General features: G+C 39.7%; 1 protein-coding gene across 1 annotated transcript in view; it reads right to left on the reverse strand.

Annotated features, from left to right (window-relative positions):
• Nucleotides 1-411: 411 nt before the first annotated feature.
• Nucleotides 412-23,018, reverse strand: part of LOC103742088 (contactin-associated protein-like 3) — a 229,478-nt gene continuing 206,871 nt past the window's right edge. Inside the window, exons 18-23 of the mRNA XM_008843066.1 lie at nucleotides 14,639-14,863; nucleotides 13,348-13,481; nucleotides 12,239-12,326; nucleotides 4,957-5,178; nucleotides 4,794-4,865; nucleotides 412-1,111 (exon numbers count right to left, since the gene is read on the reverse strand). Coding sequence (XP_008841288.1) covers nucleotides 990-1,111; nucleotides 4,794-4,865; nucleotides 4,957-5,178; nucleotides 12,239-12,326; nucleotides 13,348-13,481; nucleotides 14,639-14,863 — 863 coding nt within the window. The 3' untranslated portion in view covers nucleotides 412-989. The remainder of the gene's footprint in view (nucleotides 1,112-4,793; nucleotides 4,866-4,956; nucleotides 5,179-12,238; nucleotides 12,327-13,347; nucleotides 13,482-14,638; nucleotides 14,864-23,018) is intronic.

The following is a 23,018-nucleotide window of genomic DNA, read 5'->3' on the forward strand; positions in this document are numbered from 1 at the left end:
CAAACTTGGGAAAAGGAATGGGAGTTAATTTTTCTAATTAATTGAAGATATTCTCTATCTATGTATTATAGTCACAGGAATTCAAAGTTTATTGGTAACAACCTTTAGAAAAAGAGAAATATAGAATCTTAAAGAAAAACACAATTTTTTCAAGATTTTGTTTGATATAAATAAAAGATAAGTTTTGAAATAAGCAGCATTTATATCTAGTTATAAATTCAGTTAAAAACACAGTCACAATTTACAAAGCCTGTAATTACAAATCACAAAGAAAACAAGCAGCCTCTCTTGACATTCACTATGCATCTTGTTACTTATCAATTTCCTGCCCTGTTACAAATTCAATATTAAAATTACATTAACATTCAATACTGATTTCAACATTGAAATTTATCAAAATGATTAAAAACAGTCAACTAGAAAAAAGCAATACACCAAAAATATTTCCAGGTCTCTCATTGTATTGGCCACCAGACAGAGAAAATGCTGTTGACTTTTTTTGACAGGACACGTGGCTCTGCAGTTCAGAACTCTGGAAATGTAGGCGGAATGGAGAAGAGGAATAATGGGAAAGGAATCGCAGATAAGCTTGCAAGGAACAAAAAACAGTTCAAGTTTGCCTTTTACATTTGAACAAAAGTTCTGTTCCATATTTAAAAGCAGGATCAGGGTTTATGGCCACTTAACTTCTCAGCTAAGATTCATTAACTATTATACAAATTAAAGCTCCATTTGCAAAAGAGCATTTCACCTGGGGAGAACTACTCCACAGAGACTAATGGCCACTGCATTTCCTGTGGGGCAAATTGCTAAGGAGGAAGATTCACTGAGGGAATAGGGGCTTTCTGGAGACTTGAGGCTGCAGAGGTCCCTGGACAGGTGGCACTGGACACCTGCTGTGATGGCAAGAACAGGACAGCCCAGGGGCAGGTCAGCCACAGCCCCCTGAGAAGACACACTGACTGGTGAGTTCACTTCGGACAGGAGTCCTAGCACTCTTCACTTTTTGAGACTTTGGATTCATTTTTTTGGTGTAACTTTCTCCGTTGATGAATGCGAATGGCTATGGCAGACACGCAGAGCAAAATAAATAGTACAACTGCTATCACACCTGAAGAGAGAAGAGGAAACCAAGTCAGAATACTGAGCTCTGACCCAAGGTTTTACTGCCATCACTGTTCTATGAGTTAGGTTAAAACAACAGAGACAATGACTGAATCATACATCCAAACTACTGAAACTTGGCCGCATGATTTTATAATAAATTGCTGTCCACAGCGGTGCCTACTTGCAAAAGGTCATCACAATTTGGCTTGTTGACTGTTGTGTTCCTTCATTAAAAGAGGGGTAAAGCAGAATCATTGGACCTTCACCTGAGTATCCAGCCACTCTTCCCAGCCAGCTGTGTGTAATTCTACCCTAATCAAAAATGACCTTCTGATTTATTATATAGTATATAATCTTAGTAAGAGAGGGCTTGACCCATGAGGTTATAAAAAAAAGTCAACATCCATGCTGGGTAAAGGCATTCCAGTGCAGGTACTCTCAGGTCACCCATGTACCGTGGTAATTCCTCACTCATCTCTATAAGTAAACTTCTGGTTCCCTAGGGTGAACTTTCATCAAACATTGGTTTGACACTAGAACCTTAAAAAGGAATAAACATTGCTTAGTATCCTCAAGAAGAAAGTTCACACAACAAATAGAAAATTTATTTGTTGGTGTTATCATATCTCATGGTTATTAAGAAAGAAAATGGGAAGGTAAAAGAAGATGTTAGAATGACATGTAAATGGAGATATTTTATTAAGAAGGATTTATGTATGAAGATTATGATAGCTGGATATTTCCAGAATAGGAAAAAATGGGACAGTCTATGCAAATAAAAAAGATCTGTATAGGTTTGTTACCATGTATAAATGATAAGACAGAAATAACACATAGATAATCTTAAATTTTCCAAGGTCATAGTTCAGTCAGTTAGTTTAAGGAACAAAATATATGTCTAGTCAAGGTTTATCTGAGACTGTTTGGTTTTTGCCAAAGCTTTATCTACATATTATATGGTAAGTAAAGTACCAGATTGGTGTAACTAACCTTCTTGGGTGTTTAATAGCTGTACTCTAAGGCCTATACTAATCTGGTTAGAGGGACTTAAAGGGATAATTTTTTTGTTCCTTGTCCTCCAAGGTTGACAAAGTCCCAAGGGACTATGAAGCGTCTCTCAAAATGTCCTGTAACTATGATGAGTCACCTGTCCTCCAGTTCAGAGAGGCCATGGAAACCCCACTGGAAAGACTCAAATCAGTATTCAGTCTGCAAAGAGGACGGTCAACACAGAGGAAACATGTCCTTAATTGTTCCAAAGGCATGACCCAGCAAGGATTCTGACTTATTGTTGATGGAACTGGTAAAAGAAAGGCCCAAGGAACCAGAGGCTCCTCCTAAGCCCACATGAGGAGCAAATCCTCAACCGACCTTAAGAGTAAAAATAAATTGGTTTATTTGGGCCAACTGCATGGTCTTAAACACCCAACATGAAAGTATAACCAAAGAGTAAAATGATTGGTATATTTCTTTAAGAGTCCAAAGGATTGCATTTCTCAGACGTTAGGCTTAAGTTCACATAAGATGTTATTTAGACAATTTCTCACTAATTACTTTGTTCTTAATAAGAAAATGCTGTTTGGGTGTAAGACTTCGAATCCTGGCCTAATCAACTCTGAAGTCCCTATCTGCAGCCGAAAGAAAAAACCCACTATTGTTATCTAAAAATTAAATGATGGCTAAATTTCTTCTCTCTCCCTGTCTAGAAGTCATTTGGGAGGGAACTCACACTGTGATTCTACTCACTCCAACAACTATGAAAGTACCTGAAAAGCAAATCTTGAGTCTATCCATTGGGAGCCAAAAGAAAAACGAGGAGAAACCCAGTAGACAGATGCATTTGGAAGCTCTCATCAAGAAACTCTAATTTGAAAATTCACCCTGTTCTGATTTCTCCTGGTCCCTGCCTAGAATTTGGGCCCTACTACTCTTGCCTTTACTTCTCCTTCCCCTCCCTGGCCCACTGATACCCACCCTCCTCATAATGATGATTATTCTATGCTTTAAAATTTTTTTCAGAACACAATCAATGAGATGGCCCAACCAGACGCTCTTAACCAAATTCCCTCAAGTCTCCTACCACTGCTTGCCCACCTGACTCCACACTTCAGACTGATGTTCCAGCCCTTTGAGACCACCCCTTCCTTGCCGATGTCCCTGTCCCACAGGAAGTAGGTGAAGAAAGACCACTGTGGCCCCTTATCATCAACAAAAGGCTGCAATATTAGGTTCCTTGCAGGCTCCTGAAATGGTGGCACAGCTCCTAACATTCTAAAACAGTGGGTCTGGGCTTAGCCCTGGAAAGTCCCTCTGTTTATTGGGAGACCAACCAATCCTGAGCTAAACTGCCCAGCCTATGTCACAGAAAGTTACCCAACCACCTAACTACCTATAAAAGATGTCTGACTTCCTCTGCTTGCTGCTGTTTCTCTGCTCCCCAAGAGGCAGCCCAGCAGTCTATTTGCTCTCAAATAAACTGTTGTCCCTCATGGAGGTGTCTAGTTGGTGGTCTTTGCTGTATCCACTTCCATACAACTACTACTTTGGGATACACCTATTAGGAGTCTTCTCTAAAATCAAGGGATTGAATTTGAGCAAATGCTTTCAGATTTACATGTAGAAACAAATACAAAAAATTTAAGAATGAAATATTTTTTTTAAAAAGAGAACAGAGAACAACTGTTGTTATGAAGGTAAAGGTAAGGCTATTACACACAGCCTCCTTCTCTTCTTTAAAGACCACAGCAGATCTCAGACAGGACAGAGATTGCAGTTGTGACTTACTGTTTAGCAGCCATAAACTTCTGCTTGTACGCAGGAAATCTTGTCAATGATATTTGATTCAGAATAACAAAATTCCAAAGATTTTTCCTTCATTATCAATTTTCCTAGCTCTTAGAAGGCTGGGTATTAACTTTTACATTGTGCAAACATTGGCAGGCTGGGAACATATTGAAATTACTTTTATATTGCAATGAAAAATCTTCTCCAAAGAAAATAAAGATTCATTAAGGAATACATGAGTTAAAATCCAATGCAAAATTATTACTTTTGGATATGCATTACTGACTGTTTCTATAGAAAAAAATTTTAGAAGTTTTTGTTGGTTTTGGGGGATGACTCAGTGGGTAAGAGGGCTTGCTGCACAAGTATGAGGGCCTGAGTTCAAATCCCAAATACCCACATAAAAAAAAGCCAAGTGTCACTGTGCTTGCCTATAATTCTGCGGCAGAGACAGGAGAATTGCTGGGGATTACTGGCTACCAGTCTAACTCCAGGTTTAATGGTAAAACTTGTCTCAAAGGAGTGAGGCAGAGAGTGATAGAGGAAGAAACCCAAAATTCTCCTCTGCTTTCTACATGCATGCAGGGTATATGCGCCCTCACTCAGGAGTACTGTAGCTCCGACCTATCGTTACCTTCAGCATCCCACACATCCTAGTGAACCCGGCTACTTTCAAATAAAGAACCTTTCCTTCTTTTGTAACTCTTCTTAAGAATCATCTTTCTGTGGAATTCTTACGCTTACCATCTCTAGGGACCCCGAGTAAACAAAAACTCAGAAAAACAACATGCTCTAAACACCTCTTTGACCTCACCATCCAGTGTTCTTTTTTTTCTATTATGCTAATTAGCTCGTTATCAAAGTGTAATCCTGGGAAGGACCAGTTCTGCTTAGGTCTTTACCTCCGATGAGTCCAGAATCGCTCCTGTCAGCGTTAGGAAGGGGCTGTCCCTCTCCTGCGGATCCAGAACGACCTACAGTGGAAAGGAGAGAGGCAGAGACGACTTGGCACAGAGGGAGGGGAGCGGGCTGCAGGCCTGCGGGGTGACGCGGGGGACCACGCACCTGCGCCCCCAGCCAGCCGTGGAGCCAGTTCCCGCGCCGCGGAGCCCGGGCCCTCTGCGCAGCGCGTCGCAGCAGCCACGCGGCCGTAGACAGTGACCCGGGCGCGGCCAGGGCGCAGCGCAGCCTTCAGCGGGGCCGCAAAGCCGAAGCGCACCGCGGAGAGGCAGCCTGTGAAGCCACCGGCAGCTGCGCGCCGCGTGTCCGGGTCCACGTCCAAGGGCTCTGCGAGCAGAAGAGAGGGGCACACGGTCAGGGCAAGCGTCCCTCATGGTCACCAGCTCCTGGAACACCCAGCCTTGCCCTGGTGGCCCTTGTGTGCCATCCTCACCACACGTGGCTTTTAACCCGAGGGGCTTTCAGTGCGCAGAGCTCGCTCTGTAATTAACCAGTCTGTATGCTGGGGATGACCTCAAGAAATTAATTATTCGTTTATTTCATTCTTTGAGAATGACAGGGTCTCATGTAGCCCAGGCTGGCCTCCAACTCACTGTACAGCTAAGGATGACCTTGAACTTCTGAACCTCCTGTTTCCACCACGCCCAATTTGAAATTAACCTTAATTCGTACAATAAAAATATCATTAAAGTACACTGAAAAAATTTATTACATTTATTTATTTATTTATTTATTTATCTGTTTATTTATTTAGTGTGTGGGAACTTGCACATGGTGTGGAGGTCAGAGGATGACTTTCAGGAGTCTTTCCCTCTCTCTACCAGGTGGGTCCTGTGTGGGTGTCTTTACCCATCAAGCATCTCCCTGCCCTGTAAACTTTTAATGGGGCTCACAGCCAGTAATTCATGGATTTACAGTAGTGACTCCTGGAGGTAAGGATGAAGGTCTGGAAATTCTATTTCACTGCCTTTGTTTATTTTATTCAGTTGCTTCCTCCCTCCCTTCTTCCTTCCCTACCTCCCTTTTTTCCTTTTTTAATCTTTTTTAAAATTATTTTTATTTTATGTGTATGAGTATATTGCCTGCATGTATGTAAATGCACCTGTGTAGTGTGATGCTCATGGAGGTCAGAAGAGGGCATCAGAACCCTTACGGACAGTTGTTAACTGCCATGTGGATACTGGGAATCGAACCTGGGTCCTCTGCAAGAGCAATCAGTGCTCTTAACTGCTGAGCCATCTCTCCAGGCCCCCTTCATTTCTTTTTTGAGACAGGGTTTCACTATGTAGTCCTGATTGACCCCCAAATTCACTACGTAGACTAGGCTGGTCCCGAACTCACAGATCCAGCTGCTTCTGCTTCCCCAGGGCTGGGATTAAAGGTGTGCATCACTATGCTCAGCCAAATTGTACTTTTTAAACAAGATTTGCATTTTAAATTTTGTGTGTGTGTGTGTGTGTGTTTGTAGGTGCCTGTGGAGGCCAAAATAGGACACCAGATGGCTTGGAGCTGGAGTTACAGGTGGTTGTGACATGATCAGTGTGGGTGCCTGTGGAGGCCAAAATAGGGCACCAGATGGCTTGGAGCTGGAGTTACAGGTGGTTGTGACATGATCAGTGTGGATGCTGGGAACTGAAGGGGTCCTCTGGAAAAACCGTGCATGCTCCTAACTGATGAGCCTTCTCTTCAGCCCATGAGCCTTCTCTTTAATCCCTTCTTGGCGCACCTGCCTGGTCTGACAGCAAGGATGCATTTCTTGAGTGCTTTAGCTGCTGCTTGCTAGATCTTAGTATTCTTTTTCAACAGTGCAAGAACATTTAGCTATATTAAAAACTCTATTATGCAACCTAATCCATTCACATTAGAGTAATGACGTCTGTATCTGACATAATCCAACTTGACTTTACATTAAATAGTTGCATTTTAGGGAGAAGTATTATACTTTTGAAGGAACTTTTTCTTACAAATGCTGAATGTTAACATTAAACAGTCATTTAATTTGGAGGTGAGAAAGCAGAACAGAGCTTTCCCACATCCTCAATAATTGACTTAACTGGGAAATGATCACCAGATGTACTATTTTTAAGTAGGAAAATCTGAAAGAAGGAAATATTTTGCCTACTCTGGGTATACCAGGCAACCAGTCACAGGATGGCTGAGGAGCCCTGGGGTTAGAGATCTACTCTGGCTTTTGCCAGTGCCCCTAGCAGCTGTTTCTCAGTAGAACACATATACATGTGTTTAATAAAGCTCAACTCTCACTGTGGGGACATATACAGGGGCTCTATCTCTCTATTATGGCGACAAGGTAACATTGTTCCAACCCTTCATTTTTCTTCTTTTTTTGTTGATGATCTCAGTAATAAAAATGTGGGCATGCCTGGCCTCTCTACTCTGTGCCCCTGCAACTAGATGACTTCAATCTCTTTGGTTCTGAAGCCCATTTTTAAAATAAACTTACTTTTGCATAAAGGCCTTATTATGGTTGTTCTTAACATGCTCAGGAAAAGGAAAGACTTTGTGGCAGAGAACTAGATCTCTACTGTGGAGTTTGACAGATCATGGCACAAAGAGCTAGATAAAGTGCATTTGAGGTAGGGCTGCCTTCCCAGACCACTCTCATGCCAAGTACAAAGATTTGGGCTTCATGACAAGGTACCATTTGGTTGAACTAAAATAAATGGCTAGAATAGTAAGGAAATGGACAGTCGTTTTCCTCCTCATGTAAAGAGGTTTATTTAGATGCTAGGATCCTCCAGCAACTGGACAAGGCAGGACACTGGATGATCCAGGCTCAGCTAAGCTGCAGAGCCAGCATTCAAATTTTCATACACTACAGGGGATGGCTGGTTAGCAACTCACTCGTCGTTGTGTTCTGAAGTGTTTGAAATGGGTAATCTTTCACACTGCAATAAGTGAGACACTAGCCACACGCCATTGTTAAAATTTAGTTCCTCAACTCCCTTAGCCACATTTCAAGGTGTTTATAGAAAGCAAATGTGTACAGAGATAATGACACAAGACAGCAAAGATGCAGGGCATGGTCATCACCATAGAAAGTTCCCTTGGGTGGCATCAGTCTCAATGACAAGCTCAACGATTTCAAACCACCTATGATCCTCACTGACTCCCAGTTAATAGATTTTGTTAGAAAAGTGTCCATTTTCAAGTAAAAGAATCCTTAAAAATAATTTAGCCACTGGGCGTGGTGGCACACGCCTGTAGTCCCAGCACTTGGGAGGCAGAGGCAGGCGGATCTCTATGAGTTCAAGGCCAGCCTGGTCTACATAGTGAGTTCCAGGACAACGGGGACTACAGGGAGACCCTGTCTCAAAAAAAAAAAAAAAAAGACACACACACACAAAATAATTTAGCCTAGCTAACTTATTTTAAGATAAGATAAAGAAGGGTTAATTTACATACTTAATATTTGATATTTCTTTTAAAATGTAAAATCTCATCTTACTGGAATTAAGAAAAATATTTCTTGTGTGATTTTACTCTGTGACATGGGGTGGGAGGACTGTCATGGGCTGTGAATGTCTCCGCATATTTTTATTAGGTAAGCCAAGAAACTCAAGACTGAATAGCACTTTACTCAGGTCATTTCTCAAACCGGAAGCAAGCAATCTTGAGGGACAAGGTCATCTTTGTCTCTAGGACAAAGAATAGGCTTCCTTACTGCTTTCTACAAAGGTCTGTGGATTCCCCAAGCTCTGTGCTCCTCAGCCACAGTGTGAACTCAGCTCCAAGCAGTACTTGTTTCCACCCCTATTTCCCTGACACTTCAGCAATTACAAATAACTGCTGCTCACCAGGTCCATGTGACATGAGTAATTGAGTCCTTCACCTCTTACTCAGGAGGCTGATGTCACCGGCCAGCATCTACAAGTCAACTACAAGCTGATTTAGCTTGTAAAAGGTAAAAGTCAAACCCCAGGCTCAACATACAGCATCTTTCCTAATGAAGCACATACTGTAGTAGAAACGTGGTGGAAAACAATAGATCAATTGAGTTTCAAATGCTGTCTATACATCTTATGCAGCATCTCCTTACAGAACTCAAAGTTTCCAGAAATATTTAATGACCAACATGGCATTCTCACAAGAAGTAATAATAAGAAGTAGTAATACTGATATGTAATATTTACAATGTATACATATGGGAGAAGACAAAAAGATACATCTTCATATTCTGCGCTTTCTATCTTGTCTTAATACATGCCCCTTTTGGGGGTCTTTTTGAGATGGGGTTTTCTGTAGCCCCAACTGGCTTGGAACTCCCTATGTAGACCAGGCTGGTCTCAAACTCACAGAGATCCGCCTGCCTCTGCCTCCCAAGTACTGGAAAAGGCATGCTCCACCATGCCCAACATGATACATGCCTTTTTTAAGACTGTGGTTTCAAAAAAAAATTGACAAAAATAAAAAACCAAGATAATGGTAATAATGATACTAGAGAAGGTATTTTCCTGAAATGTTAGGTGTTCACCTTCTTCAATTGTTTGTGTATTTGTTTTTTGTTTATTTTGAGACATCATCTTGCACATAGCTCAGGCTACTCTTGAACTCATTGTATAGCTGAGGCTGGCCTCCAGCTCACAATCTTCTTGCCTCAGCCTCCTGTGCTGGCATCACAGGCATGTGCCACTACACCGTGCTAAATGTTCACATTCTTTAACACCACACCTCATAAAATTCAAAGCTATGCAGAGAATTTAAAAGAGTTCATATTTAAATGGGTTTATACTAATTGATCTCCAGATAACAAACTTGAATGGTCTCTATCAAGAAAAACCATTTGGAGGCTAGAAAGATGGCTCCTCAGGTAAGAGCACTGGTTGTCTGAGGTTCGGTTCCTAGCACCCGCATGGCAGCTAACAATCATCTCTGACTCCAATTCCATGGGATCCAATGCCTTCTTCTGGCTTCTGTGGGCATTTCATACGTGAGTACAGTTACATGCATATGTAAACACTCATACACATAAAATGATAAATTTAAAAAATTTTTAAAGAAAAGGCAAAATATAATGGCATGTTGATGATAGTGAACTCTGGGCAACTTTTTTCTAAAGCAAGGTAAATAACGATAATAGGTTACATTGGGTATAAGCAATACTTGTTGTAATTACTTAAATACCAACTCATGCTGCTTATTAATTCATAAGTGTGGTGAGACTGAGTGTAGTGTCTCCTATTGCTAGGTTTTCTTGGTGCCCAACAAAGTATGTGTAAGCAAATGTTCACCAAATGTTTTCAACAAATGAATATGACAATTCCCAGGGGCAGTGAGAATTAATATTTATAACTGAATACTCTGGGTAACTTTCTCTGGAAAATTAATGGCTTCTCAGCCCACGTGTTGGTCTGTTTTACTGTAAGTTGGAGGGACAAAATACCTCCTATCTAACTATAAATTTGAATATAAAATTATAATCTTGTAATTATTAAGTGATCTGTAAGTAGACAAAGCAGAATCCATCCCCAAATAGTTGTCTAAAATATGAAATGCTTTATTAATTTTTTGACTATAATTTCTACTTCAAACCCTAGGAAAATGAGAAAGTTGAGTATTTATAAGTTTGGGGAGTCATTTACCTATGTACTTCTTTGTTTCTTTGAATTTAATTTTTCGTTTGTTTCGAGTTTGGGTATTTGAGACAAGGTCTCATTATGTAACCAGGCTGGTTTCAAACTTGTGATCCTTCTGCCTCTCTATCTTCCAGATGCTGAGATTATAGGCATAAGCCACCACACCTGGCCTCTGAACTTAAATTAAAATTTTTTTTTTATTTTGTATTATTCGTGTGTGCGTATTTGGTATGTGTGTACCATGTGTGTTTGTCACATGTGTATGTGTCCACAGAGTTCAGAAGAGGGCAACAAATCCCCTAAAGCTGAAGTTATAGGCAGTTGTGAACAACCTGATATGGATTCTGGGAACTAAACAGGAGGCATTCTTAACCACTGAGCCATCTCTCCAGATCCTGAACTTAAAATTTTATACCCCAAGCTTTAAGCCTTTGAAGGAACTGCCCTTAAATAAAACATTAACATCTTTAAGCTCATGCACTTTTTCATTTATAGGAAATAGGGCTGTGGCAATTTCTCTTCATAGTTGATACAATGTAGTTAATTTTCTTACCTGATTGACTTAAGATCAGAACCTTAGGAAGAGATGCTGCACTGTTCTCTTTATTACTGTACTGTTTTTAAAAATTGTGTATGAGTGTATTGCCTGCATGCATGTAAGTGCATCCATGTTATGCAATGCCCCAGGAAGTCAGAAGAAGATGTCAGATGGATCCCCCAGAATTGGAATTATAGATGGTTATTAGCCACCATGTGGATGCTGGGTCCTCTGCACGAGCACCCAGTGCTCCCAACCTCTGAGCCATCTTTCCAGCTCCTTATTTCTTTTATTTTATGTGTATGAGTGCAGTTCCTGCATGTATGTACATGCACCCACATTGTATAATGCCTGTGGAGGTCAGAAGAGGGCATTGAATCCCCTGGAATTGGAGTTACCAATGGTTGTTAGCTACCATTTGGATGCTGGGAGCCAAAGCGAACCTGGGTCCTCTGCAAGAGCAATGCTCTTAACTACTGAGCCATCTCTCCAGCCCCTTATTTACTCTTGAGACAGGGTCTTAGGTAGCTTCAAACTCAACATGTAGCTGAGGCTGGCCTTGAACTACTGCTCTTCCTGTCCGTACCTCCCCAGTGCTGGGATTATAGATATGCACCACCATGTCCAGTTTAAGAAAGGGATAATTCTTTATAGAAACATTATTTTCTTTGGCTACCATGATAATGAACTTAAAGTCAAACTAGGGTTTTAAAATATTCCTTTCTCAGTATCATAGCCATTAGTACATTTTCCTCCCTGTTTAATAGACAGTTATGAATGTGCCTTACTGTCTTGTTTAAAATCGTCAAGGGCAGAGACATTTGGCCCAGCAAGACTTGGGTGAGTCCGTGCTATATTTACCTGCTGGAGGGAATGAGCATTTCTCCCTCAACTTCAGATCACAGGTGACTTTATAACTGGATGGAAGTCCCTGGAGCTGATGCTGAAACTGTGTCTCCTTTGGTTACTTCACTTTTCAAGAAGTGATAGAGGATGATGGAGCCTCATTATGCATTACTGTGAAGGCTAAGTAAGGAGGTGTTGGTATCTTTCAAGGGATGATGCTGCTCATCTGGCAGACGGTACTTACTCATGATTGCACATGCACTCAACACAAGTACATTCTGTACCTTGATTGCCACTCACTGTGAAATTATTATTAGAGGGCAAAGAGCTTCTTGCAGGATAATGAAGTCTGTGACATGACATGATCTGATGCTTTCTGAGGGCGACAAGCTTTCTTTCTTCCACTTACCTAATGCCTTCCCCAATAAGAGTGATTTGACAGCATTGAATTCAGTCCCCGAAGACAGGATGACTTGTCTCTTTGCACTCTGGTTAACCTACAAAATATCCCATCAGAAGTGAACATTAGAAGCGGGTATGGATTTAATGATGAGGAAACAGAGAGAGAACAGGAAGAGCATGATCAAAACATGTCATTTGTAAGTGCTATAAGGAAGGGTTAACAAGTCTTCTTTAAACAGTGTACAGAAGCGGGAGCCTGTTAAAAGTAGCTGGTCCCCCAATCTATCCTTTTTTCTAATCTGCTCTTCACAATGTGTCTCCACAGAGGATGGAATCAGTTGTTTTATTTTTTGACTTATTTTTATTTATGCATATGTGTAAGTGTGTCTGTGTGCAGGTGTGTGCACATGAGTGCAGGTACCTGCTAATGTCAGAAGAGGGTGTCAGATCTCCCAAAACTGGACTTACATGATTGTGAGTCTCTTGGTCCAGGTGTTAGGAATCAAACTTGGGTCCTGTGCAAGAGCAGTGCTGATTTTGAACTTCTAAGTCATCTCTCTAGCTCTGGAATCATCTGTTTAAAACTTAAAAACTCATTTTCTGGAGAGGACATGCCACATAGAGCTCAAAAATGGAGTTTTATGTACAGACTTAAAATATATTTTTGTTCAAATGCCACAGTTAGCTTACTCTCGTCTGATTGTTCTCTTTTCTTATTTATTCCATTTTAATGAGTTTCTTATGTTCAAATTGCTGCAGTATACATTCTTTTATAATCATGCGAAGACAGGTTCCCACTGAACTATTAATAAACAAATTCTACCTGTGGCCACCATAATAAATTAGGTGTTTCTTTACTAAATAAAGTAAAACAACTAAGGACATTTTGACATTTCAAAGGACCAAAGTGTAATCCCTTTGGAAGAATGATCAGCATACAAACAAGAGAATGAACATTCCCCTCCTCCATCCCTGGCTCATCTGGCTTTCCATCCTTTATGGAGAACACTGAGTGGATTGCTCTCATTAATGTTCATCACCAAGTTTTTGGCATTTGATTATTTATTTTTAGGTGCCTAGTTGCAGTTATTTTTTCCTCTGGGGCTGTTACCTTACCTCTACAGAAACTATGGCTTCTTCCCGGTTAATCGTCAGCTGGTGAAAGTGGCCGTCAGCCAAATCTCCAAGGTCAAAGTTAAAAGCATCTGGATCCTGATGTCTGTCTAATCTGTACCTGACCTGCAAACTTCCTGAAGGGAAAAATAATGACATTCTAGATCATTCCAGAGCACTTATACTATTGTTTACTAGATATATTTTTGGATTGATTTAGCATTGACCTGGAAGCACCCAGTAGCTACCATGCCTAAACAGTGGCAAACTCTCAGTCCAGCTGTTCAGTATTTCAAAGTTGAAACCAAGTGCATTAGTATAAGCAATCTCTCATATGTTTCTTAAATGAAAGGCTTCTGTTACATATATGAAAACTCAGAACTCAAATCTAAATCATAATTAAATTTGGGGGGGGCTGATAAAAATCCATGCAATACTTTGTATTCAGCTTTAATAATTATTATAACAACTTCAACACAAGTTGGTTTATCTAAAATTCCTCTAACAACCAGAATTTTTTCTAAAGTTGTTTTTCAGGACCAAAAAATAAGGAAGAAAAAAGGTTGTGTTAGAAGACACACATTGTTGTCCTAAACAGACTCACTCTAACTGCCCACAACTATCTTGCAGCTTGTATAAGACCTTGAATTTCTAGAAATTAAATTAGTTTAGATTGACTCACTACCCCAAAAACTTAAAGCCTGGCCTGTTGTCCAGCTGTGAAACCTGGACTGCCCCAACAGTCATTGGTGGAGGGACAGTTACTTCATGAATCTTCTTAGATGGATATGGTCTAACTAGCTTTTCAATCATTGATAATATAAACATAAAGAACAACAGTATTTCTCAGTTGCTTATAGGAACTGGCATTTATGTAGTTTCACTATATCAACCACACTAATAATCCTTTAACTTACTCAGAATGAGCAGTATCCAAATATCTTATTTCAGGATGAACTACAGAAAGAATTCGGATCATAATGTAGTATTAAAGACATGCTATAAATAAGTCTAATTTTATATCACATCTGTAAAACTATAAATGCATCTTAATTTCATCTTAATTTAACCTATGTCAACCATTATGGATGCTGCAAAAATAATTACCAAATAAAATTGATAATCAAAAAATAATTGGAAGCCATATAACACTTTTTTTTCTTTGCAGAGAAGACCCATGACATTACAATCCAGTTTTCTAATTAGTGTTTTGTTTTAATGTGATTCTTCCTTGTTATTTTCTTTGGTTTTGTTGTTTGTTTGCTTGTTTTGGCACACTGAAAAAGATACTCACCATTGTTGGCCAGGATAACTGAAAGATATTCCTCATAGAAAGAGCTCACGTAGAGCAGTAAGCATGGTGTCTGAGTGGTCCGGAAGCTCAGTGTGACTGTTTCTCTGGACAGTGTGACATCCCCATGCAATGAAGAGGCCAGGGAGCTGGTGTTCTCACTCAGAGTGGAGTGTTCTTGAAAATTATAGGTTACTGAGGAGCCAGTTTCAAAATATGCAGAAACCTCTGGAATGAAAAATATGTTTTTGTTGTGTTAATACAATGGAAGCAACAAAAATCTCACACTGAATGGATTTAAAGAATGGCTCAAATCCTTAAACATCCTGAGAGATAAAGAAGTGAAATATTTACCTGCTTCGATTTTTTTCACTTTTCAAATGTTAAGAAAGCTTTGAAAAAACACCCCAATTCTTGATATAACAAAAATCTAGAATTGAGAAACATCTATTACAGATGCTTGATTCCTCGGAAATCTTTACCTTGATTTATATAGGATGAGCTGTCCTGTTGAAATGTAGTCATAAGGAAATTGCTCTATGCTTGGGGTTCCAACTTTTTTCCAAAACGTTAATTTTTTAAAACATCCTTAGTAAGATAAAAGCTATTTTTATGTTTTAGATTTTATTTTATTTTTAATTATGTGTGTATGTGTGTGCATGTAGGGATTTATGCACATGAGTACCGGTGCTCATAGAGGCCAAAAGAAGGCATCAGATCCCCTGGAACTAGAGTTACAGGTGGTGTGGGCTGCGTGGTGTGGGTGCTGGGAAACAAACTTGGGTCTTTTACTAAAACAGTATGTGCTCTTAAATGGTTGAATCATCTTTCCAGCCCCAAAATATAATCTATATACCATAAAATAGGCCCAATTAAAGTGTGAAGTTCCATGTGTTAGTATATTTACAGACATGTTCAACTGTCACCACAATCAGTTTTAGAGAATTCTCTTCATCTCCTTTCATCTCTCCCCTTCCTCCTACAATGCTATGTCCATTTGGATGCCACTCTGCATTTCTGCCCAACACCCCAGCCTGGGAAAACACTAATCTACGTTCAGTCTTTCTGAGCATTGTTTTGAGATGTTTCATTCAGTGGACTCATCCAGTGTGCAACCTGTGATGATTAGCTTCTTTTACTCAGTGTATTTTCAAGGTTTTCCCATCCTCTAGGATTTATCAATATTCCATTTTTTTATTGAATAATATTTCATTGTCTGAATATGATATATTTTCTTGATCAGTTTATCAGTTGGTAGACATTTGGGTTGTTTCTACTTTTGAGCTATTATAAATAATGCTATGAATATTCATGAGCAAGTTCTTGTGTGGAAACATTACTTTCGTTCTCATAGACACCTAGCAATGGAATTCCTTGATCTAATAACTGCATCTTTAACATTTTGAGACACTACTAAATCTTTTCTGTGTGCTGGCAATGAAACCTAGGGCCTTGTACATGCTAGGCAAGAGTTCTACCATTAAAAAAGCTTCCCCAGCTCTTGCCTCTTTTTTCCAAAATAGCTGAGTAATTTTAGGTTCCCGACAGTAATTCTTGAAAGTTTTAATGCCTCATGACTTCAACAATATTTGATATTCTACTTCTTGTAAATTGTAATTGTTCTGTAATTATGGCTGACAACAGTTCAAAGTAGCTAGTAGAGAACATTTTGTGTTGCCACAACAAAAACAGTATATATTTCTGAGATTGCTATACCAATTTCCCTGACCTGATTGGTGTGTATTGTATATCACACTGTACAAAAATATGTCCCATTTCTGTGCCAATTAAAATACACACATATAAATAGCTTCCCTGGTGGGCATAAAGTTGTATTTCACTATGACTTTATATTTCTTTAATGGTTAATGTTGCTATAATGCAAAGAACTGTAACAGAACCACAGCTTTCAAATCAAAGTGGGAAGTTAGCTTCTATTTCTGATCCTGCAGGCAGCAGGTCCAGGGGAGTTATCTCCAAAGCCTGAGCAATAGGCAACAGTCCTTTTCCAGTATATATAGGCAATTTGGCATCATTTCAGACCTCCTCTGGCATTGGTGGGTGCCAGGGTCACAGGGCCTTCCAGCCTATATGACAAAGGCCATGAACAGGGACCTCTAACCTACATGTCATAAAAGAGGTGGGGGCCAAAAGCTGGAATTCAAAGAAGGAACCTTGTTTATAGAACCCAAAGCAAAGATTACATGCCTGTTTTCTCAAGCAAACAAGAGGACTGGTTTCCTAGATAAACTAGGATTTCTTTTCCAAAGTCAGCAGGGGCTGATAAACAGGGGCTATTTTCTCATGCTAGTTGCCCTGGGTTTTTTATCAATCAAGTTTATCTTTCTTCCTTAATAATTTCATTTTCCTCTTCATTGCTATACATCTTTTCATATGTTTATTGACCATATATATATGTATGTATATGTTAGCTGAAGAATATTTATAACTTTGTCCATTATTTAATTGGGTTATTTATCTTATTTTTCATTATGTTGAAAGAGTTACTTCAAATAATTTGGTTACTGGGCTCTTATAAGATTGTTCTGTGGTCAAAAGGCCATAAATGGCCAGAGTATATAGAATAAGCATGTGCAGGGTGTGAGCCCCTGGACAGGACTCCTCTATTAAACTTCACCCACCCAGGGCTCAGAGACCATTGCAGAAGAGGAGGTGGAAAAGTTATAAAAGTCGGGGCAGGAGGTGCATGACCATATGGAAAAGAATCTTACAGGTTCCTGGGACCTTGCTCATATGAACTTACGGCAATGGTGTCAGTATGTACAAGACCCATGCAAACTCAATCAGACAAACCTACAGCATAGAACTGGGGAAATGGACAGCAGGCCCCAAACTTAGCCAAAGAACTATTATTAGCAGCTGATCACTGCTGAGTGAGGGAGAGTTGATCTTTATGGGAGAGAGTCTAAATAGGCTGATTAGATCCCAATGGATGAACTTATACTAAAGGACATCTGGGTACACTAACTTGATGTGATAAGCCTTAACATATAGGACAGAATGCATGAAATCCTGTGTGTGAGAGGACTATAAGGGGGAAGGGATGGGGGCTACAAAGATGATTAAGATGCTTTATATGAAATGTACAAAGAAAATCAATAAAAAATATATATCAGAAAATATTGTTGTGTGGTGCTTTTCCCTCTAGTGATAACAAAATGCCATTCTTAGATGCTGTCCCATAGCCATGGCAACTAGAGCAGCTCAATACAGTGGTCACCAGGTCTTTGGTAATGGTAATAGAACCAGTTATCCTTTTTAGGGAGGGTCAGAAAACCCTTGCTTGAGATTCCTTTCTGCCAGCTGCAAGTGGCCTTGGGAGATGCTACATCATATAGAGAAGTGAAAGGTTGATTAAAAGTAGGGCTCCGTAACACAACTTCAATGAGATTACCATCCAAGATGGGGTGGAACTTTGGGTGATGTAGCTGTTTGGTGGACACCCACTGATACAAGGAAAATCAGGATACCCCCTTGGAATTCTTAGTCTCATTAATAAAAGAATTGAAGAATTGACTCAAATGGAAGCTCAAAGACAATTTTATTAGAGTTTAAAAGAAAACCCCAGGACAGGCAAATATAAACCTCAGCAGGGCATAGAGAAGGAGGGGAATGGAGAGGAGAAGGAAAAGAAGCAAGCTGTTTGAGCTGGCAATGAGTGTTAGATGCATGGCAGACAAGCATCCATACGGCAGGAAACGGGAGCTGCAGAGAAAGTGTAAGGAAAACCAAACTTTTGCGGAGGCCCAAAGTGTTAGGAAAAGCATGATTTAAAAAAGAGGCAGAAAGAAGAAAAGGAGAGGTTACTCTTTTCTGAAAATTTTAGGAAAACAGGCAGATTTATGAAGTTGCATGGCCGCTGCATGGTGAGCTACTGTGCTAGGGTTAGGAATTCTGGGAAGGAAAAGTGCATGATCTCATTAAAAGACTAGTTATTCCACCTATCTCTTTAGAGTGGCTTAAAGTGAACAACGCCTCCTAAGGGTGGTTCCCTGGCCAGGCAACTACCTGGCCCAACTGGAATGTCCACTCAGGCCAGGAGTTCTATTCTCTTGACCACAAACTTTTCCTTAATGGGGCTTTATTGCTACTCTAACACCCCATTCCTGTAAATAATCCCTCATCTGTGCTTGGTAAGAAAGCCCAATAAAATCACTGGTGTCACTGAGTTGGACTTGGATTTTTTAAAGTCCATCCTTGGTGCTCATATGGGGTGAGCATTCATTTGCATCTCCTCAGGAAAATTTAACACAACAGAGATAGATGATCTAGGTGGGTATGGTAACACAGGTCTGTAATCCTCACATTCAAGAGGCTAAGGCAGAAGGACTTCCATGAGTTTGAAGCCAGCCTGGACTACATGGTAAGACCCTGTCCCAAAGAAAACAGCAGTAAGATTCAGGAAGGGTCAACTTTTCAACAATGCTACATGGCATTGTCACCTCAAGAACTGTGTCACTTAAGAACTGTCCAATGAAGAAATTAAAAAAAAAATCAGGTAAGTCTTCAAGTAAGGTTGTAATTTTGTGTTGGGCCACATTCATAGCTATCCTAGGGTGCTTGAGACCTGCAGGCTGCAGGTTGGACATCCTGAATGATAGACTGTTTGCAAACATTTTCTTTCATTGGTTCATTTATTTTCCATCTTTTTGATGAAGCCTTTTGAAGCACAGAGATTTATTATGCCTTGTTTTGTTTCCTATGAAGTTCAGCTTAATCTATTTCTTTTATGCCTACATTTAGAGTTTTATAGTTTGAGATTTAAAGTAAGTGTTGCTCTTGTGAAACAGGTGAGAGAATATCCGTCTTTTGCATATATATGTGCTTATCCAGGTGCTCTGGAAACTGTACCTCCTCAGTGGGTTACCAAGGTGCTTTTGCAAAATCCACTGAGTGTGTAAACATGGGGTGTGCCTCTGCACATGGTGCTGCATCACTGACCTCTATGTCTGTCTTTGGCCATTGACAGTTTGGCTTGTTGTAGCTTTGCAGTAAGTTTAGAAATCAAGATATATGAATGCACTAAATTTGTTTCTTTTGAAGACCATTCTGGCTCTTCAGGGTCCCCTGAATTTCCAAATGAATTTTGCAGTCATTTTATCAATTCCAGGAGAGATCCCAGCTGGAATTTTGATAGAAGAATCCTGCCAAATCTGTAGATTGAGTTAGAGCTTACTGGCATCTTGTTTATATTCCCTGTTCTAATGCATGATTCACTGAATCTCTCCATTTATTTATCTTTAAGTGTAGGCCTCCCATTTCTTTTTAAAAATGCAATTTTACACTAACCAAAAAATGTTTTTGATATATAAAAATTATTATTTGTGTGTGTGTGTGGGTGGGTGTGGGTGTGTGTATATTCATGCCACATGTGTGCTAGGGCCCACAGAGGTCAGAGAATGGCATGGGATCCCTTGGAGCTAGAGTTACAGGCCCTTGTGAGCCACCCTGGGAATTGAATTCCAGTCCTTTGGAAAGCAACAAATGCTCTTAACTGTTGAGCCATCTCTCCAGCTGAAACATTCTTTCTAGATAATATTGGAAATGAAATTCTTTATTAATTTTTGTATACAAGTGTAATTGGTTTTGTATATTGATATTGTATTCTGCAGCCTTGTTCAACATGTATTTAGTTTAAAATTTTTTAGGGTTAAAAATTATTAGTGTGCACTCATTGTACAAAATAATGGACTTAGTGATATTTTCACACAATGTGTTTAGTTCTAACAGATTAAGTCAATTCTTTAAGATTAGTAAATGCCTTAATATTTTCTATTAAAAAAATCAGGTCATCTGTATTAAAGTTTTACTTTCGCCTTCCTAATCTGTTTTGCTTTGTTTGTGTTCTCACTTGACTGGCCTGACTAAAGCCTCTAGTACAAGGTTCAGTAGAAGCTTGTGTGAGTAGAGACTGGCAGATGTGTCAGTGGTTAAGTGCTTTGCATGAAAGTATGAGGATTGGAATTCAATCTTCAGAGCTCACGTAAGTGCCAGATGGCCATGGTAGAGACAGAGGATCCCCAGAGCAATATGGCTAGGGAGACTAGCCATAGCTGCAAGCTCTGGGTTTGACTGAGAGACCCTGCCTCATTGAATGTAGGAAGAAGAGTGATGGAGGATGACTCTTGACATCAACCCAAGCCCTGCACATGCATATACATCCACATGTACTGGCATCCACACATGTGCCTGTACACATGCCAACATGCATATCACAGACACACAGACACACACACAGACACACACACACACATACACACACAAATGGAAGAAGAAACCCCAAGAAGTTGTGAGAGTGTCTTGTTCCCTGACGGAAGTAAAACATTCAGACTTCAATTGTTAAAAATGATTTAGGTTGTGGGTTTTGTTTAGATGCTATTTGTGAGACTGAGCAAATTTTCTTCAGTTAGTATTCAGTTAGTAGCTTCTCAAATATATGAAAGAAATGGTTGATTTTGTCAAATGACTGCTTGTTTATTCGAGATAGTTGTGTGTTTTTCTCCCTTATTCCACTGAGAAAGTATATTTTATTAATCCATTTTCAGCCATGAGGTCATCTTTGAATTTCTGGGATAATCACCTCTTTGTCACATAACTATTTTATGTGCCTGGATTTTGTTTGACCGCTTTGTTGAAAGTTCCTGCATCCACATAATTGATCTTTGTCTCTAGATTTCTTGAATGCCTTTGACTTTGATATCATGGAAGTAAAGATCCTATATAATAAGCTGTGAAATGTCCCTTCATCTTCTTTTATTTCTGAATTTTGAAGAAATTACACTAATTCCCATTTAATTATTTGACAGAATTCACTAGTGAAATCACCTGAGTCTGAACTTTGCTTTACGCATTTTGCTTTGAAACAAGTGAATAAATTATTTGCACTGCTGTTCTATTCAGATTTTCTCTTTCTTAAGTCAGTTTTTGTGGTTTGTGGTTTGTGCTCTTTTGAGAACTCTGTTTAAGTTACATAATTTTTGACATCTGTAGTTCATCACAGTATTCCTTCACAACTCACGCTATTTTGATAAGGTCAGTAGTTAAATATCCTTTTCATTTGTTATGAATGAAGATTGCCTGTCTAAGATAGAATTAAAAATCTATTTATTTGTCTTCAATTAACACACAAGGTAGTGGGTTTCAATGTGATACTTTGATACACACACAGACAAACACAGAGTCTGTTTTTAATCTCTGTCTCCCTCTTCCTGGTCCCCTTCTCCCCCTCAAATGGCCCTTCTTTATGCTTTCATGTCACATATATTCTATTGTCTTCTTTTGTCCTCCCCTCCGTCCCTTTCACCTCTTCCTCCCCGTTCACTCATCTCTCATAGACCCCCTTTTTTACTTTCAAGTCTTGTGTGTGTGTATGTTTAAATCTAGATACTAGAATTGAGAGAAAATATATATTTGTCTTTCTGAATCTGTCAGATTTCATTTAATATAAGGATCTTCAATTCCATCCATTTTCCTTAAAATGCCATAATTTCATGCTTATTTGCAGCTGAATAAAATTCCACTGTGTACATGTAACACATTCTATTTATCCAATCATCTCTTTATGGACCTGGAGGCCGGTTCCCTGTCTTGACTACTGTGAATGGTACAGCAATGAACAAAGATATGCAAATATCACTGTGGTGTGTGGACTTAGGATCCTTGAGGTATACACACCTAAGACTAGATCATATGGTAGTTCTATTTTTAGATTGTGGAGGAAGCGCCACACTGATTTCCATAGCAGCAGCAGCAGCACCAGCACCAGCACCAGCAGCACCAGCACCAGCACCAGCACCACCAGCACCAGCACCAGCACCACCACCAGCACCACCAGCAGCAGCAGCAGCACCAACACCAGCACCACCACCACCACCAGCAGCACCAGCAGCACCAGCACCAGCTTGCATTCCCATCAGCACCACATAAGGGCATCCTCTTTTGTCACATCCATGTCAGCATTTGTTGTCTTTTTTATGATAGTCATTTTGACAAGGGTAAGAAGGAATCTTGATGTAGTTCTAGTTTGCATTTCCCTGATGGCTAAGGATGTTGAACATTTTTCAAATATTTATTGGTCATTTCTGTTTATTACTTTGAGAATTTTCTAATCCATTAATCCACTTATGGATTGGATTCCTTGGTCTTTTGTTGTTTAATTTGTGCAGTACTCTACACAACTTAGATAGCTTTCTGTTGGACGTGCAGTTCTTCCACTCAGTAGGCCGCCTCTTCACAGTTTCTTATGCGGTACAGAAAACTTTTGATTTCATATAATTCTACTTGTCACATCTTGAGATTATTTCCTATGCTACTGGAGTCCTTTTCAGACAACTCTTGTTTATTCTTATATCTTGGAGTATTT

This window comes from Nannospalax galili, unplaced genomic scaffold, assembly GCF_000622305.1.
Source record: "Nannospalax galili isolate Female #2095 unplaced genomic scaffold, S.galili_v1.0 scaffold1360, whole genome shotgun sequence".
In the NCBI taxonomy this organism is placed as follows: Eukaryota; Metazoa; Chordata; class Mammalia; order Rodentia; family Spalacidae; genus Nannospalax; species Nannospalax galili.